Source organism: Leuresthes tenuis, unplaced genomic scaffold (assembly GCF_036924035.1).
Source record: "Leuresthes tenuis unplaced genomic scaffold, fLeuTen1.0.hap1 SCAF_12, whole genome shotgun sequence".
Taxonomy (NCBI): Eukaryota; Metazoa; Chordata; class Actinopteri; order Atheriniformes; family Atherinopsidae; genus Leuresthes; species Leuresthes tenuis.
In genome coordinates, this window is record NW_027325366.1 from 1,997,383 (window position 1) to 2,015,000 (window position 17,618).

At 45.8% G+C, this 17,618-nt stretch overlaps 1 protein-coding gene across 1 annotated transcript in view; it reads right to left on the reverse strand.

Moving 5' to 3' along the window:
- Nucleotides 1-10,370: 10,370 nt before the first annotated feature.
- The window catches only part of inhbb (inhibin subunit beta B), an 8,586-nt gene continuing 1,338 nt past the window's right edge, over nucleotides 10,371-17,618 (reverse strand). Inside the window, exon 2 of the mRNA XM_072397822.1 lies at nucleotides 10,371-12,765. Within this exon, the coding sequence (XP_072253923.1) occupies nucleotides 11,945-12,765 (821 nt within the window). The 3' untranslated portion in view covers nucleotides 10,371-11,944. The remainder of the gene's footprint in view (nucleotides 12,766-17,618) is intronic.

Below are 17,618 nucleotides of genomic sequence, written 5' to 3' on the forward strand. Positions count from 1 at the left end.
CCGTCACAGACGTGTCATTTAAGGTAAGACATGGTGACAGATTGTACATGGTGTCTAACACGGGGAACACGAAATGTTTCGAATGCGGGGATGTGGGGCACAAGCGGTTTGCCTGTCCTCACAGGCCCGCTGAGGGACACTCAGAAACCTCCAAGAGACAGTGGATGCGTGGAGGGTCAAACATCCAACCGACAGACAATACACATGGGTGAAGGTGGTGGATGGGGGGGTGAGTGCAGCCAGGTTAGACAGGGTTTACATTTCACAGTCATATAGTAATAGATTATTAAACAGTCACATTTATCCTGTAGGTTTTGCTGATCACCATTTAGTCACTTTAGATTTTCACATCACACAAACACCCAAACACAGCTCGCACTGGCACTTTAACACTAAGCTGCTGCACGACACCGATTTTTGTAAAAAGTTTGAGGCTTTCTGGGAAATTTGGAGAGGGAGGAGGGGTGAATTTGAGTCTTTGAGTCAGTGGTGGGAGGTAGGTAAGGTACATATTAGGGATTTCTGTCAGCAATACACCAGTCCCTCCACAGCACGGGTCAGAAGGACCATACAGCCCTTAGAGCAGGCCATCAGGGACATGGAGGACAGACTGCACACACACCGCAGTACAGGCACACACACACTGCACCAGAAGAGACAGGAACTCAGCACGTTTTTACAGGAGAGGGTAAAAGGGGCTTTGGTCAGAGCACGTTTCACCACCGTCCGGGACATGGATGCTCCCACCGCTTTCTTTTTTAATTTGGAGAAATCCGTCTCTCGGAAAAAGCAGATGGTTTGTCTCCGTCTGCCTGACGGAAAAACAACTACAAACAGGCAGAAATGAGGAGGCATGCAGTGGACTTTTACAGCGCCCTTTTCAGAGCGGAGGACATCCACAGAGGGTGCCAGGATGAGCTGTTGCGGGGACTTCCTCAGCTGAGTCCTGAGGACAGGATCTCCATGGATGCCCACATTTCGCTGGAGGAGCTGACCACTGCAGTGGGACAGTTAACGTCTGGTCGGACCCCAGGGCTGGACGGCTTTCCTGCAGATTTTTACAAACACTTTTGGAGTTTATTGGGTGCTGACCTGTGGGAGGTGCTGCAGGAGTGTTCAGGGACAGGTTTACTGCCGGCCTCCTGAAGGAGCGCCGTTCTTTCCCTCATCCAAAAAAAAGGGGATCTGGCGCTCTTAAAAAACTGGAGGCCTGTAGCTCTATTGTGCCCAGACTACAAACTATTATCCAAGGTGTGCCAACAGGCTCAAAAAAGTGCTGGATGGGATCCACAGGGACCAATCCTACTGTGTCCATCATGGATAACCTGTTTTTAATGAGGGATTTGTTTGACATGTGTAAATTGTACAGTTTTGATATCGGGGTTTTCTCACTGGACCAAGAAAAAGCGTTCGACAGGGTGGATCATGGTTTTCTTTTTAGCACTTTAAGGGCTTTTGGTTTTGGTGTTTGTTTTTTTTTGTCACTGCTGGGTTTGTTGTACACAGATGCTTGCTGTTTGGTGAAGGTGGGTGGAGGACTGAGCTGTCCAGTAAAGGTATGGAGGGGGATGAGACAGGGCTGTCCTATCTCTGGACAGCTCTACTCTATAGCCATGGAACCCTTCCTTTGTAGACTAAGGTAAAAAATGCAAGGTATCTTATTACCTGGTTTACCTCAGCAACCTCCACTGGTGTTATCAGCTTATGCTGATGACATAAACGTGTTTATTAGGGACCAGACGGACATAGACAACCTCACAGAGAGCCTCCAAATATATCAGAAAGCTTCTTCTGCTAAAATCAACTGGGATAAGAGTGAGGCTTTACTTATCGGACACTGGACAGACAGACAGACACCAAAGGGGACCTGGGCTGGGGAAGACAGGGACAGGGTTTTAGGCGTCTTTCTAGGGACTGAGGAATATGAGAGGAAGAACTGGGAGGGTGCTCTGGAGAAGGTGTGTGCCAGACTAACCAAATGGAAATGGGTCCTCTTTCAGCTCTCCTACAGGGGCCGGGTTCTCATTGCTCATGACTTGGTCGCCTCGGCCCTTTGGCACAGGCTGACTGTCCTACCTCCACCAAGAGGCCTGATCGAGGACATTCAGAGGAAAATCGTGGACTTTTTCTGGTCTGGGTGGCACTGGACCCCGGCTGCTGTCCTGTATCTTCCCGTGCAGGAAGGGGGACAAGGACTTGTGGACATCATGTCTCGTGTTGCAGCACTTTGACTGCAAACCACCCAGAGGCTGCTCTACGCCATTGGTCTGCCATGGACGGACATTGCCTGTCTCCTGCTGAGGAAAGCTGGACGTCTAGGCTTTGACAGACATTTGTTCCTGATTCAGCCTCAGGCTGTGGATTTAACTGGACTGACATCTTTCTACCAGTCGGTGGTCCAGGTCTGGCAGATTTTAACCAGGTCTGGCAGATGTGGCTCTTTGAAGAGCAACTCTTTGGAAACACCATCATCACCTCTCAGGTCCTGTCTTCTGCCAGCCTGAGAGTTCGACTGAGAGAGGCTGGATTGGTGAAACTTGGCCATCTATTGAAAACATCTGTCCCTCACCTGGCAGACCAGCTGTGCATCAAGTCCACCAGAGTGCTGCTCAGGCTGGTGGAAGAGATCTGTGCTTCCCTGCCAGCAGGCCTCAGGGCGTTTGCTGAAAACCGGACTCTATCTGACCAATGGGATGATGAGTGTGAGTTACGTTTTTCCATCCCTGGCTGTGTCTCCAGCTGTGGGACAATGACAGCCAGAGGAGAATGACCTGCTGAGTCTAGGAACCTCCGAGTCCACCGACTTTGAGACTCTGGGGAAGAAAGACATTAATTTCCTTTGCGTTAAGGTTGTAAACTTATGCTCGCTGGCAGGGGTGAAGGTGTCAAGGTTTTTGGCGTGAGATATTCCCCGAAGGGCTGTTGGCGGTCGCTGTACAAACCTCCTGGCAACAAACGGACAGGAGACCTCCAGTGAAGGATTGTACCCGGGGCCATAGCTACGAACAGGTATCTGGGGCACCTTGATCCAAACACAGGGGACACACGTCCTTTCTGCTCCCAGTCAGAGACAATTGTTCATCTTTTTGCCCAGTTTCCCAGATTAGAGGCTCTTTTCAGACACCTTCAGAGGTGGTTTAAGGGGTTTGGTGCACGGTATTGTGCCAAACAGAAGTCTGTACACCAACTGATCAATTTTGTTTCAGGGACAGCAAAGTTGGCCATTTGGAAGACCAGAAAGAACAGGGTCAGAGGTCAGAAGACGTGTTGGCCATGGTGACTGCGCTGATGGCAGCTCTGCTCAGAGTAGATTTCAGTTTTTATAAAATGACTGGAAAAACACAGGAGAACTCAGATCTCTAATCCTGAACTTAAAAAAAAATTTTGTCTGGTTTTTATTTTTTACTGTTTTTGTTTTGATTTTTTTAGTTTGTTTTTGAGTTGGTGAAAAAGAAATACTGTAAATAGAAGGATTTTGGAATAAAAGTTGTTTCACAATCTTTCTCTCCTTCTTTCTCACCCCCACTTAAACTATCCGTCCATGTGTGGACAGATTTGATCGAACAACATGAGCAAACAGCCTTGACAGAGAGAGTTGGAGTTGAAAGCTGAAAATGTGACATCCTAATTCTGGACGTCTTGGCTTTGTTAACCTTATACACCTTAATTAGAAATGATGTTTAATAGTATGTAGTGCAAACACTGTATGTTTGTGTGTATATTCAAGATGATGACGAGACAAAGTGAGCCTCACAAACACTCCTGTGTTGCCATATTAAAGTGCATGCATCATTTGTTTTTCTATTATTGAAACATCTGTCAACAGCTCCTTTGTTATATCTATTCCACACAGAAAGGACTTTCCCATAAGGCCACACAAAGACACACAATCACTCACAGACAGCAGGGGATGTTAGTGCCTTGACAATGTTGACATATTCCACCGCAAGCAGCTAACAATCGAGGTAAAAGTCATTAGAAAGAAAACCAAAGAAAAACAAACAAACAAACTGAAAAGTAAAGCTGAGGCCAAAGGGGGGGGGTTGCTCCTGCCACATGAGCTACAGCAGTTTCATGTTTTCATTCACAAAAACACTGCTCCTCACATCTTTATAGTGGCATCCATCACCACGTCCCTGACCACCAAACATCTGAACGGCTGCTTTTCCACAGATATGCATTTTCTCCAGACAAAACCTCCTCTCTTCTTTTGATGCCACCGTTTCCCAGAGTCTTCTTCACTTTGACTCAGGCCTCCACCCCCCCCCCCTCCTCCTCCCTGCCCTATTCCTCCTCCTCCCTGCATATTTTGGTGTTGTGTTTTTGGTGTGCTCATGAAAAGACCCGCAAAGACAGGACAATAGGGCACCTGCCAGAATAATGAGCCCTCAGAGAGAATTGCAGCTGGGGCCAAGAGTCATACAGGAACGCTGGTGATGGCCCCGCTTTAAAGTGGTCCGAGATGATCCGCAGCCACACCTTATATCCCCCTGGCTGGAATTTCCCCTCTGACACACACATACAGACGCAGCAGTCATGTTCAGACCTTAGCACTCACACATGTGCACATTCCCGTCCCGCACAAGGAAATAACATGTGGGGATGTGAGCAGCGCTTGTACAGTTTCACTGTGTCATGTTTGGTACAAAGGAGTATCAGTGTGTCCTCCAGAGAGTGTGACCAGGTTCAGCATCACTTCCAGCCTATCAGCCAGCCAACTATCACATATACTTTACGTCATTTGAATGTGAACAGAAACTATGCTGCTTGGAAACAAAACCCAGACTATTTACATAATGATTCTACATTTAACAACCAAGAGTGCATGAGACATTAGTCAACAGGATTCTTTTCCCTTTTAAAGGGTGCAGACAAAAAACTTTCATATGTCCAAAATACCATCAGCGAGCTAAATTTAACTGGTCAGCAAGTCCTGGAGGACAACATAACACAAGATGTCCACAAGCCTGAATAATGTGGCGCAGGGGAGCAGGGCATGGTTAGAGAGGGTGGGGGTGCTGCTCCTGAGCTGCGTGGTGTGTTCACACCAAACACGTTTCAAGCAGTTTCTTGGAACGTTCACCAAAGGTCATGTGGACAGGAGAGAATAATGCTGTTTACACATAAGGTTGAAATGCTGAGAGTATGCAGACTGCCAACAGCTTCACTTGGAATCGTTCACATGAACATGGGTTCACATGGCATTCATCCCCCATACATCCTTAAATGTGACTTTTCTCAGTTTATAACCTTTTAAATGAACAACAGTTGCACTGACCTTTTTGGTTGAACAATTGATACTATTTTTTCTTGGATTTTATATTGTATAATTAAAAAGAAGTGACTTACAGATATTTTTAGTAGTTTTAATCATATTACGTAAGTTTCATCAGTAGATGGAGTTGTGTAGAACAATGACTTTCAGTTTTTCTGAGCTCGTCATAGACTCCTCAATCAGTGCTTAAAATGTCTTAATTACAGTCAAACTTCTAGCTCTTAATCAAATATGGCACATGATGCCTCGGCACAGGGAGGTCTGGGTATGAGTGAGATGAACGCTGCCAGCAGAACCAAGTACACAAAGCACATATAAACAAAGAAATACAGAAAGAAGCTACAGTCTTACAGCATGATTGTTCCTTCAGATCTTTAGTGACGTAAGCTAAGATCCTCCACGAATCCACTCCGATCCTATTCCAAACGCTGCTCAGGCTAACAGCATTGGATGGAGTCTTGGTGTCAGTCCTCAGTGTGAACATGTCATAATGGGATAAAGCAGATATTTACAACATATGTGTGTCCATTCTTTTTGGATATTTCTTTTTCTGTAATTCACATTAGTGGGTGCAGATTTTGGGGGCACAGCGCTGACCAACGAGCTTTGTGTTTGTGGTTACAATTTCAACCTGATCTCACAACAGAATTTTCAATAGCTTCATTGGACCGCAACGGTTAAAAATGTCAGAAAGGCAATACTCTCTGACTCTTTTCTCCCTGTAAACCTGAGGTAAATGGTAAATGGACTTGTACTTGTATAGCGCTTTTCTAGTCTAGCTGACCACTCAAAGCGCTTCACTACATGCCGCATTCACCCCACTCACACACACTCATACAGCACGTCTTAAGATATAACTACGTGCTTTCTAAGCATTCACACACATTCATACCCCCAATGATACACTGGGGGAGCAACGTGGGGTTCAGTGTCTTGCCCAAGGACGCTTCGACATGTATCCTGGGGAAGCCAGAGTCAAACCACTGACCTTCCGATTGGTGGGCGACTGCTCTTCCTCCTGAGCTACAGCTCAAATACAGAGGTATTAACACTATTGCTGCACGATGGCATCTTGATGTGTTCACATCATGCTACATGAAATTATTTATGACACTGTTCATTTAGACACTTATCAGGAGGAGGAGTGGAGTGTGGCACTAATTCGCTGACTACCAAGCCAGACCGAGTGTCAGACCACAGTCCTTTCACTGGTTTTTTGTGCTTTGCTCTCACATGTGAGGTTTAGATTTGACAAATTGCATGGCTTTAAGGTTTTAATTTCCATGGACTGCCCCTGTGGTGATCATATGTGGACACCTCCAGTCACAAGACAACAGTCTGATATGTTTTTGAAATGTGGGCAAAGATACAAGTGACATGTTTTTCTTTTTTCTGGGCTGATAAAAACGTGGTCGGTGCAAACAAGGCCCCGATGAAACAAGGCCCCGATGAAACAAGGCCCCGATGAAACAAGGCCCCGATGAAACAAGGCCCAGATGAAACAAACTAACAGCAGCAGGTAAGAATCCAGCGTTGCTCTCCATCCATCCCACGTGGCTCGCTCTCACACAGCACCCTGTTACTGAGTGTGTGCTAAAGCAGGACAGCACAGACAACACAAGTGAGGGCTTTGTGGCCCCTAAGTGTGCCCTCACTACTGTGGAAGTGGAGAGGTCAGGGTGGTGGAAGGTGGGAGGGCTTATGGTTTGACAGGGGACCTTTTTTTTGGAGTGTGTGTGACAAGGCTTCATTTGTTTTCGGAAACCCGGTGGAACAACCATGACGTTATGACATTGTGGACTCAAAAAAATACACGCACTGTGCCATATTGACCTCTTCACCTCCATCAGCATTTGAGACAGAGAAAATGTCAGTTCTGATCTGTTTCCAACACTCGGAGGCAGCGTTACTGCTGTTTTGTCAGTGCTTGCTATTTATAAAAGCAAAAGTCTGTGTTTGTGCTGGTGTCAGTCCTCTCCAGTCAGTCCTCCAGCTCAGGGGGGATAAGTCAAACATACAGGCTGCTTCCAGTTTCTGTGAATGCTTTTCTAGATATTGGCGATTCTCATGTTGAATATTCCCTGTTTCACCTCCCCTGATACACTGATTAAATCCCCTCTGCTGACCCTCCACAGAGAAAAAAAAGTTTAAAAGAAAACAAAGAAAAAACCAAGGTGGCAGTTCAAGAAGTTCTATTATTTTTTTTGCTCATTAGTGTTCACAAATATGCTTTCAAGTTGCAAAGCCTTTTACTTCTCTGTAATCCGTCTGTGAGAAAGAGCTTGTAGGGAACACAGTCCATGTTGAGGCAAAGGTCAAGATGTCACTTTGGGTTGTACCAAGAAGTAAACAGGGTTGGAATAAGCCCTTATCTAAAGGGGCCCACAGCAGAAATCCTTAAAATAAGATTCCCTCTACATGATCTCTTGAAGCTGAAACAAAGGGTCAGGCTTTAATCGCAGGTAATGGCATTCTCATCGTGTTAGATCTGTGGTTCTAAAAAAACACTAATTAGATTAATTAGTAAAAGGTCAGTAACACGACTGGGCAGAAAAAGAGCACCTTAGAGAGGCAGAGTCTCACAAGTAAAGATGGGCAGAGTTTGAGCAATCTGCAAGATATTCATCATCAGACTATGAATGCTCCGTCGTCTACAGTTCGTGATCTTTCAAATGATCCAGAGATTCTGGAAACATGGCTGTGTACAAGGGACACGGACAGAATATGATGGATTGTTGAATATTGGATCAATGCTGTGATCCTCTGGTGATGCTGCATTAAAAACAGGCCTGATTCTGTCATGAAAGTCACTGCACTGACGCAGGAATACTTACACAAATGCAGGTTAAAGCTCTGTCACACAGAGAAGAAGCCACATGGGAACATGATCCAGAAACCAAAGCTCATTTAAAACGGACTCAGACAAAGTGCAAAACTGTCCTGTGGTCAGATGGATCAGAACCCAAAATTCTGTGTGGAAGTCATGGTCCTCCAGACCAAAGAGGAGAGGGACCATCCAGCTTGTTATCAGCTCTCAGTTCAAAGCCTGCATCTCTGATGGTATGGGGGGGGGTTTAGAGCAACCTCTGCTCCCATCCAGACGACGTCTTCTTCAGGGAAGGCCTTGCATATTTCAGCAGGACAGAGTTAAACCACTTCCTGCATCTGTTCCAGTAGCAGAAGAGTCCGGCTGCTGCACTGAGCTGCCTGCAGTCCAGACCTGACAACATGAAGACCCAGGAATCCTACATCAGACAGGAAGGGGACAACATTCCTCTCCCAGAGGTCCAGCAGCTGCTCTCCTCAGGTCCAGATGTTTAGTCATGTTTGAGATGTGTTCCTACCTTCAAATTCAAGATGAGAAAATATTTTTCCTGAAATGGTGAATATATTTCAATATTTTAGATGTTTTCTGTGTTTTACTGCTAATAGGATATCGGTTTATAAGGTTTGCAAATCATTTCATTCTGTGTGTGTTCTGTGCGTTTTACAGTTATATTCTGTTGGTTTAGACAGAACCAGGTTTTTAGTGCCAGAGTGAGTGAGCTATCCAAAAACTATCCATGATGAGCATATGTGGTGCGTTCCTACAGGCCACAGAACTAAATATGAGTGATATGAAGCAGGGGAATTCCTGGCCCCAGGCAATGAACAGTCATAAATTCATTAGTGAATGCAGGCTGATTTGGAAGAAAAAATGGTATTGTGGTCATAAACTGGTTGACCCTGTCAACTTGGCAGCTGTCATGACCTCAGCCTGTGTCTGTAGTACATGTGGGGGGCAGAGTGACAATATTTGTTTAAACTGATAAACAGGGGTTGGAGGGGCGGGTTGTGTGTTTGTGTCTGTGTGCATGTGTGTACTGATGTTCTGTTACTGATATCATGCACATTCAATTACACACCATTAATGGGGTTAATATTAAGGGTGTTAATGTATGATTTCACATGAGTGGCCCACCCTCGGCAGCACGCTTAATGGCCTGCAGCTCTCGCACAGCCCCATTAACATTCCATCTGTGGAGACTTTTGGCATGCAGTGGAAGCATGACAAGACAGCTACACATCTCTCCCCTGCTGCCATTGTCTGAAGAGGACGAGTAAAACCATTTCAGATCATTGCTCTTTTTGCCACCTTTCTTGTCAAGCACACACACACTGATGTGTTTTCTCCCTCGTTATTCACTCTGAGACAGTCTGCTGCTGCTCCTTCTGACCCATCCATCCTCCGACAGGTACAGAGTTATTTACACCAGTGGGCCGTCCTCAGCCTTCTGCAGAGCTCCAAGACCTGAGCCATTCATTTGAATCAGGTGTACCGGAGCAGGGAAACATGGAAAACATGCAGGGCGGTGTGCCTTGAGGACCAGGATTGGGAAACACTGGTTTACACTGATCCCTCCCTAACGTGCTATTTACCCCACAGGCAAACAAATCACAATGCGCTTCATGGCAGATCCGAATAGACACATTTACAGACATTCAGTCGGGCAAGCCTTGTGCTGTTGCATAAAGTGTTGACACACTGCCGCTGATGTTACGGCAACTCTAAATCTACCTTGTGAAAGATATCTGTTGCAGTGGGGAAGCAGCTCGGGTGGAACAAACTTTGTGGCAGCATCTATAAGCATATGACACAAATGAGTGCACACATTCGCACATATGCAAACTGTAACACTGTTATCTGCATAGACATGCAAACACACTTCAACAGAGCCTGGAGAACAGAAAGAATAAAGCTAGCATGCTGAGGTCTGTGAGCTGGCACACACTGCGGGTGCCACTGTAGCTGTTAATCATGGCTGTAATTATTGTTCCACAGCTCCAATTTATGAGACACTCAATCCTGAACGGTGTCTGGAGAACTATTTATGTTTCAAGCACATACCAAGACTGAAAAGTGTGCCTGATTTTCTTGCAGTACCCAGCTATTTCAGCCCCACCTTTTTGCTCAGGTGGGTATCAACCCAAATCAGGAGGGGGGAAAAGGACAAAGGTATTCAGAAACAGGCCCAACCCAGCAGGAGGAGGGCACAGCAAAGAATGTTACCAAATACTTAAGAAAACATTTTATTTTACATAAACTGTACAGATGACATTTGTTTGACTAAATGATTCATACTGAACTAAAAAATAACTTTCTCATTAAATAAAAAAACTGAAACAAAAAATAGTATTACAATGAAAAATGAAGTGTTGATTTTTGTACAAAACAGAGAATGAAAACAGAGCTGAGAAATGAAAATCACACAGTGTACCCTGATACAGTTGTAGGCCTTTTCAAAATGATCAAAAACAGTTATGTCATGCACTGAATGGCCTGGCCATCTCAGTTCAATCGCTAAAATCTTGGCCTCTTTGGTTCCATTAATTAGGTAAGACAGATTTGAAACATCATTCAAATTACTTCTATAAAAATAACTTTTCAATGGCAGTTTCTGTTTCGCTAATCCCGCAACTTCTCAGTGCAAACATCACAACAATCTTTCGCTTTGGAAAAAAAAAGCGAAAGATTACATTTCAAGTATTTTTAAACAATTGAGGGCTGAAAAGAGAACAAATGACAGAGAAAGAGAGCAAGAGAATTGAGTTTTACAGAGCATATTGAGTGTGGGTGTAAGTTACTATACATTGCATAGCTCATGTGGCACTTATTTAGCGATCTGACAGGACACTCGGTACCCCTTGGAAGGCATTTCTTTTATACAAGTGCTATTCAGGGTGTGCTTTTCAGTTTTTGCAAGTGCTGCACTGCTCTGTGGCGACCTACAGTGCCATAAGTACAGCCCCCCTGTTCACAGGTCATTTTCTACTGAGCCTTCAAGGGACGACGTAAGCAGTTGTCTTTTTGTTTTTCCCTGTGCACAAGTGAAGTACACTTATGAGATCAGTCTTCACCTGTTTGTCGTGATCCTGCAGGAGTGTTCACAGGCAGGAAGTCGAGTTGAGGCCAAGAGTCAACAGCAAGAGTGGCGACAACAACAGCAGCAGCTTAGTGGAGGACTTTGTTTTGTCACTGCGCTGCTGTGGAGGCTATAATCCTGCAAGGCATTAAGCGCTGCTGGTCTAATTCCACCAGAGAGGACAGTCAGACTGTGTCTGTCTGCATAGAAGGGAAGTGCTGGTGTTCTGAATTGTATAAGCTGATGAATTGTCAGTGCTGTACGAAAAAAAAAAAAGTCTTTGTTGTGCTTAAAGTACTTGTGATGGTTGGAGGAGCAGGGATGGAGGGTGGTTTTGATGCCGATCTTGCCACTGGCTGATCCTGCCACTGTCCTTAAGCGCTTTTTTAAAATCTTCATTCAAGGGTAAATGATGAGCCATTATTTTTGACTAGAAATGGCAAACTAGAGCAAAGTAGCATTTGGTGACTGTAACTCCGTTCTCATTCCGGTTCTGACTACTTGCTGCAAAACAGACAGAACTTGGACAGCAAGTATTTCATTCAGTCAGATAAATACACACACTTGCACCAACAAACACACTCACAAACACACATGGATACAACACTGATGGTTGTGTTTGCTGGATTGCACCAGTGTGGTGTGAGCTGCTTGCACATACAGTAGATAAAGATATATTGAATATGTGTACCGTACAAAAACGTCCTGTTTGTACTAAAGGCCTCTCTGACTGTTCCAAGTTGAGACAACAAAGGCTCAGCGGCCCTCAAGCGCAGCCACACTCCTCCACAATCATGTTGGGCACGTCCCTCTTGACGATGTTGTACTCATCGTCAAAGTAGAGCATGGACATTGTGCTGAGCTTGGTTGGGATGCAGCAGGAGTTGACTGAGCCTGGGCTCATCCCTCTCATGCGGTACTGGTTAACTACTGCAGTGTGGAAGGATGAAGCGGAACCTGGGACACCTGCCATGTAGGCTGGGCAGCTGCCCTCGCAGTAGTTACCGTAATAACCAGCTGGTGCAATGATCCAGTCGTTCCAGCCAATAAGACGGAAGTCTATGTAAAACTGCTGCCGGCAGCATAAGCCTCCACTGGTGCCATCACACTCCAACCCTCGTTTGCGAATGCGGTGTTTCCCATCCACCTGCCGGGCACGCACCACCAAGAAGGGCCGGTGGGATGGGTCCCCTGAGTCCACCAGCACTGGAGTCACACCAGCTGTCTCACAGGCCTCACAGTGGACCTCCAGATTCTGCCTCCGGCTGCCTTTTCCAAACACAGCTCGGATTGCCTCGGACAGGGGAAAAGTATGCCAGCCACTGCGTTTTAGATCCACCCGCTTCTCAACCAAAGCCCAGCGACCCGTTCCCCCTCCACCACCTCCTGGGCTTCCCTCCGCACTGCTCAAAGCCCCAGCCTCCTGGTAGTGAATCTTGACTGTGATCTTCCTCCGGAGGCCTTTCTCAGAACCAGCTGGCAGCAGACGGAAGTACAGCCAAAGGTTTGCCTGCGACACAAACAGGTTCTGGTGCCCCTCGTTGGAGACGAGGAAGTACAGACTGGATTTGGGGGATGTGTGTTCATCTGTTGGAGACAGAGAAGTACAGGAAATTATTTTTCCAGCGAGACATTCAGTCATTGTAGGAAAACCTGACACATAAGGTATAAAGGATTTAGAGTTGAAGATTAATGACTGGCTACGTTACATCAATGACTTAATCAATGTTTTAAAGTGATGGTATTCTGTCATTCAACCTCATTCAGTGTTCCTCCTTATGTCCACTCAACATTTATCATTTCCACACCCCCAACCCTTCTGGAGTCCCTCTTCTCTTACAGCATGTACCACTCTAACTCATATTAGCACTGTGATTGTGCACAGGCACTGGGTATTATCAGCTGAAAATACTGTTTTTCACCATGTTTGGGCTGATAGATACGAAGTCGTCAAGGTTCCACTTTGACTGAAGACAATGTTTTCACTGTGTTTCTGTGTGAAAAAAGGAGCACGACTTCAAATGCTGTCGCAAATATTCTGGAAAAGTTTCTTCTCCCACATGATGAAAAAATGCTTTGGTGCTGCATCAGAAAAACTGTGAGGAGTAAAGTACGAATGTGTTTGCCTGTAAAATAATGCGACTGCACGTAGGTGACAGTGGAACACCAATCTTAGCATGAGGCCGACAGGCTCAGCTGCCATCAGATGACTGGAAAGCTTGCCTGAAAGGGGCTTTGAGTTGTTGAGTTTTCTGGAACTTTACTGGATTTTTTCCAATGAGTTTAGTTAGTGGTCATGAAAAGATTTCAACAGTTATCAAATGACCGATGTTTGAAATTTTAGAAGTGTTAAAGCAAGTCTGAGCCAGTGACAGACAGCTGAGACAGCAGCACCCACTATTTAAAGAAATGACTTATGGCCACAGGCTCTTTAAATTTCCAGTCAGCGCAACATGATCTAAAATTGAACGTTACACTGTAATTTCACAGAATAACATACAAACACACACACACACACACACACACACACATATGCTTAGATGGAGAACAGAAAGCCCCGAGAAGGGCACCGCTTTGTTCTGAAAGATTTGTTTTCTCTGCTCACTCTTAATCACTGTGTCAGGTGACCTCTAAAGCAGCTCCTAATAGGCCAGCTGTGACAGGCCAGTTCTGGGATCAGGCCCAGTTGGCTTCAGGTCCAGCTTTGTAAGTGACAGGACCAAAAAGAGAGGGAGGAGAACAGAGGGGAGGAAGACCAAAGAAAGGAGGAAGGATGCAAGAGGGGATGGTGGGAGGGTGATGGACACGGCCAAGGCCCATGGGGGTTCACTGAGTTCGCTGTTAGTGCCCAACCTGAAGCCCACCCCACCCCTCTCCACATCCTTCCAGTGGGAGCACCCTGAAAGTGACAGCACAAAGCCCCCTGTGAGGCTCTGGGAGACAGCCACGCTGCAGCACGGCATTGAAACGCGTGGCTTTCCAGCATAAAGCACGATGAGGCAAAAATAAGAGGCATTTACATGACACTGGCCACTTTCTACAGCAGCACAATGAAGAGATCCTGGGTCTCTAAAGGTGGCGCTGGGCTCTCCCTGGCACTGTGTTCTGTCTTTTTCTTTTCTTTTTTCCAAAAGTCTAATGATGTCTTCCAAATTACCACAAGGTAACTTGAAAGGTTTCTATTTCAGGAAATTTGGTACAATGTGCTCAAGCAGCGCCTTTGAAAGCAGTTAAATTACTTTGTTTGCCGACTAATTAGTGTGTGTCAGTGTCAACAGGTGGCCACCAAAGACGGACCCCCTCTTTAAGGTGCTTCACGCCTCTTCCTCCTGTAAACCAGCTTTACATTCACACAGACCTGTTCAGACCAGCTCTCCACTCTGTAGCATGTCAGCTGGGAGCTCCAGCTCTTCACATATTCATACACACACACACACACACACACACACACGTGTATCCATCCATACACATTCACACTCCCAGTCCCACAGTAAGCCATTCATCAAATATTAGTCCTCGTGCGCCAAAGCCTGTAACTAAACCACCGTAGTGTGTACACGCAGGCAGAAATCTATCTGACGCTGTAATAGAATAAAGGAATCAGCTGAACAGCAGCTCTTCCCTGTGACTACTGTAAACACCCCTCGGGGCTACATGTAACTAATCTCACCTCGTTCAGTGCTGTGCATTCTTACATGCCTCAACAGCTCCAAGCTTAGAAAAATGAGCATCTCACAGCAATGATCACAGTGGGACAAGCTGTCAACAAAATGGCCCTCCAAGCTCTCCAGAGATCAGCTGTTTGTTTGTCAGATGATTTTATTCCTATCAAAGCAGATTGGGTCCCTTTAACTGTCTCTGTATGTCCCTAAGACAACAAAACCATGTGTTTTCCCACAAAACGCTGGGAGAGGCAGCAGTGACAGGTTTTTCATTTGTATCATCTGAAGACAAAGAAATGTCTGTAATGACAGAAACAACACAAGGCTAAAAATATTTTATGTTATAATATGCAAACAGAACCTGAACTGAACGGAAACTTCTTTGATCTTCATTTAACAAATCACCTCAAACTATCTATCTATCTATCTATCTATCTATCTATCTATCTATCTATCTATCTATCTATCTATCTATCTATCTATCTATCTATCTATCTATCTATCTATCTATCTATCTATCTATCTATCTATCTATCTATCTATCTATCTATCTATCTATCTATCTATCTATCTATCTATCTATCTCTCTATCTATCTATCTATCTATCTATCTATCTATCTATCTATCTATCTATCTATCTATCTATCTATCTATCTATCTATCTATCTATCTCTCGACTTGCTACCTGACATATTTCAACAAAAGATCTTAAAGGAATGAATTGTTCTTTTCATCCAGTGCAACAAACCCTTTGGAGCTGGCCCGGACACGCCTCGCCTGACCCCACAGAGGAAAAGTTGCTGGTGATTATCAGCAGGAGGACACCTGGGTGGGCTTGGCTGCAGAGCTACTTCAGCGTGTCTCCACCTGTGCCACTGAGTTAGAGAAGAGGCTGTGGAAGCAACCAGGTAGGCAGAAAGCTCCAGAGCTCATTACTCAAAGCTGCTGTCAACAAGACCACATGGCGTGGAGGGGGGGGGCAAGGCTCAGTGCAGCGCATTCGTGGGTCTAGCATGCGTGCACATATGGCAGCCGTCAGCTCTCAGTTTTCTACGAATTCCATCAGAAAGGAGATGGGTCGAGGCTCTGGACTGTTCTGCTCGAGGTTAAAGCCGTGATGTCGTTCAAATTTAGCCATAGAAGAATTTTAATGATATCACATAAATCATTTATGGGATCACAAACTACACCGCAGCAGCCAGGCCCACTGACGGGAACACATGCTTGTGAGTGAATGTGGAAAATGTCTGGAGCAGGTTCAAGAGTGCCATGACTGACAGCTTCTCATGAAAGGTTTGTGTCCCAGAGTCGAAGAGCCAACTTGATCCTGTGGAGGAGCAGCAGGAGTTAATGACCTCCTATACTGAAGTCTTAATTCCACGTCTTTGAACACTTGCCACACGTTGACTGGGTCCAAACAGCTAAAGTAAGCAACCAAGAAGCGCTGATCTTAACCTCTCCACTGATGCCTGTCTCGTTCCCCTCCCTTCTTCCTCGCTTGTGTTCCCCGATCCGCTCCCGTGGATACGGGACACCGAATCCCCAAGCAAGGACCCACAGGAGCATGACAGGCGAGAAGGGAGATTGGCATCATCTCCCTCACCTGTCCGGGGCAACTTGGCAGACCTGTTACCTCTGTGCTACCGCAACTGGAGATAAGAAGCTGCAGCTAACCCCGTGCTAAGGGGAAGCAGAGGACAAGGGCTGGCCTCCCTGCTCCACATACACACAGCGTATCAAACCCCTCCACATCCATTTGCTGGCTCACTGCTGGAAAACATATGCCAACCTCAGGCCTCAAACCCACCTTATTCTAAAACAACAAATCAGGCTCCCTCATGCTTGTAGGACAAGCTCCCCTGGCTTCAGAGCATTCTGGAGACCTTGCTGCTAAGCCATACCCTGGCTGGCAGCATCCGATCTTGGGGGCGTGAGCCAACTGGCCAGGAGGCAGATGGGGTCTAGGGAGCAGGGACCCAAGCCAGCTCCATGGTACAATGTCACACAAAGGCTCAAAGGTGTCAGGAAGAATAGAGCTAGAAAAAAAACAGAAGTAGAAGAAGAAGAAGCAAAGAAGCCCAACGAACCTTTAGAATGACAAAAGCATTCTTTTCAACACTGCAATATGGGCACGCACACACACATGCATCACCCCCTGCCACCACCAGCACCATCACCCACCAGCCCTCCACCCGCACTCCCCCAATACAACCCCGCTGGGACTCAAATGTCTCATGCATTATTCTGAGCAATTTCTTTTGTTTTGGCTGCGTTTTTTCTTCTCCACGTTGACGTGTTGTGTTCAGCAGGAACACATAGTGCTCTTATAATAATTGCCTGGCTTTTGTTCCCTTGTCATGAGGGTGCTCAGATCATTCCCATTGGAAGGCAGGACCCAGCAGTCCATTCAGGCTAATTGTACCAGCAGGGCCAATGGGAAAAGACAGGATGATGTGTGTGTGTGCCTGTGAGTGTCTTTAATTGTATGTTTTCTTTTTGTTGAACCAACAGTTTGTGCAAAACGTGAGGTTCCTGCAGCACTAACTGACAATTATTGGATTCAGTCAAGTGCTGATGATTTTCTGTGTGTGTGTGCGTGTGTGTGCACTGAGTGTGTGTGAGAGAGCGAGAGAAAGAGAGAGGAAAGGTTGTACTCTCTGGTTTAGTTGGATATACATTCTTAGAGGAAGGGATGAATGGCCAGTGTAGGAACTTTGTATAAAAATGGAGATAACACACAAAGTGATGACAACGGTTCACTTTAACAACACGGGGGG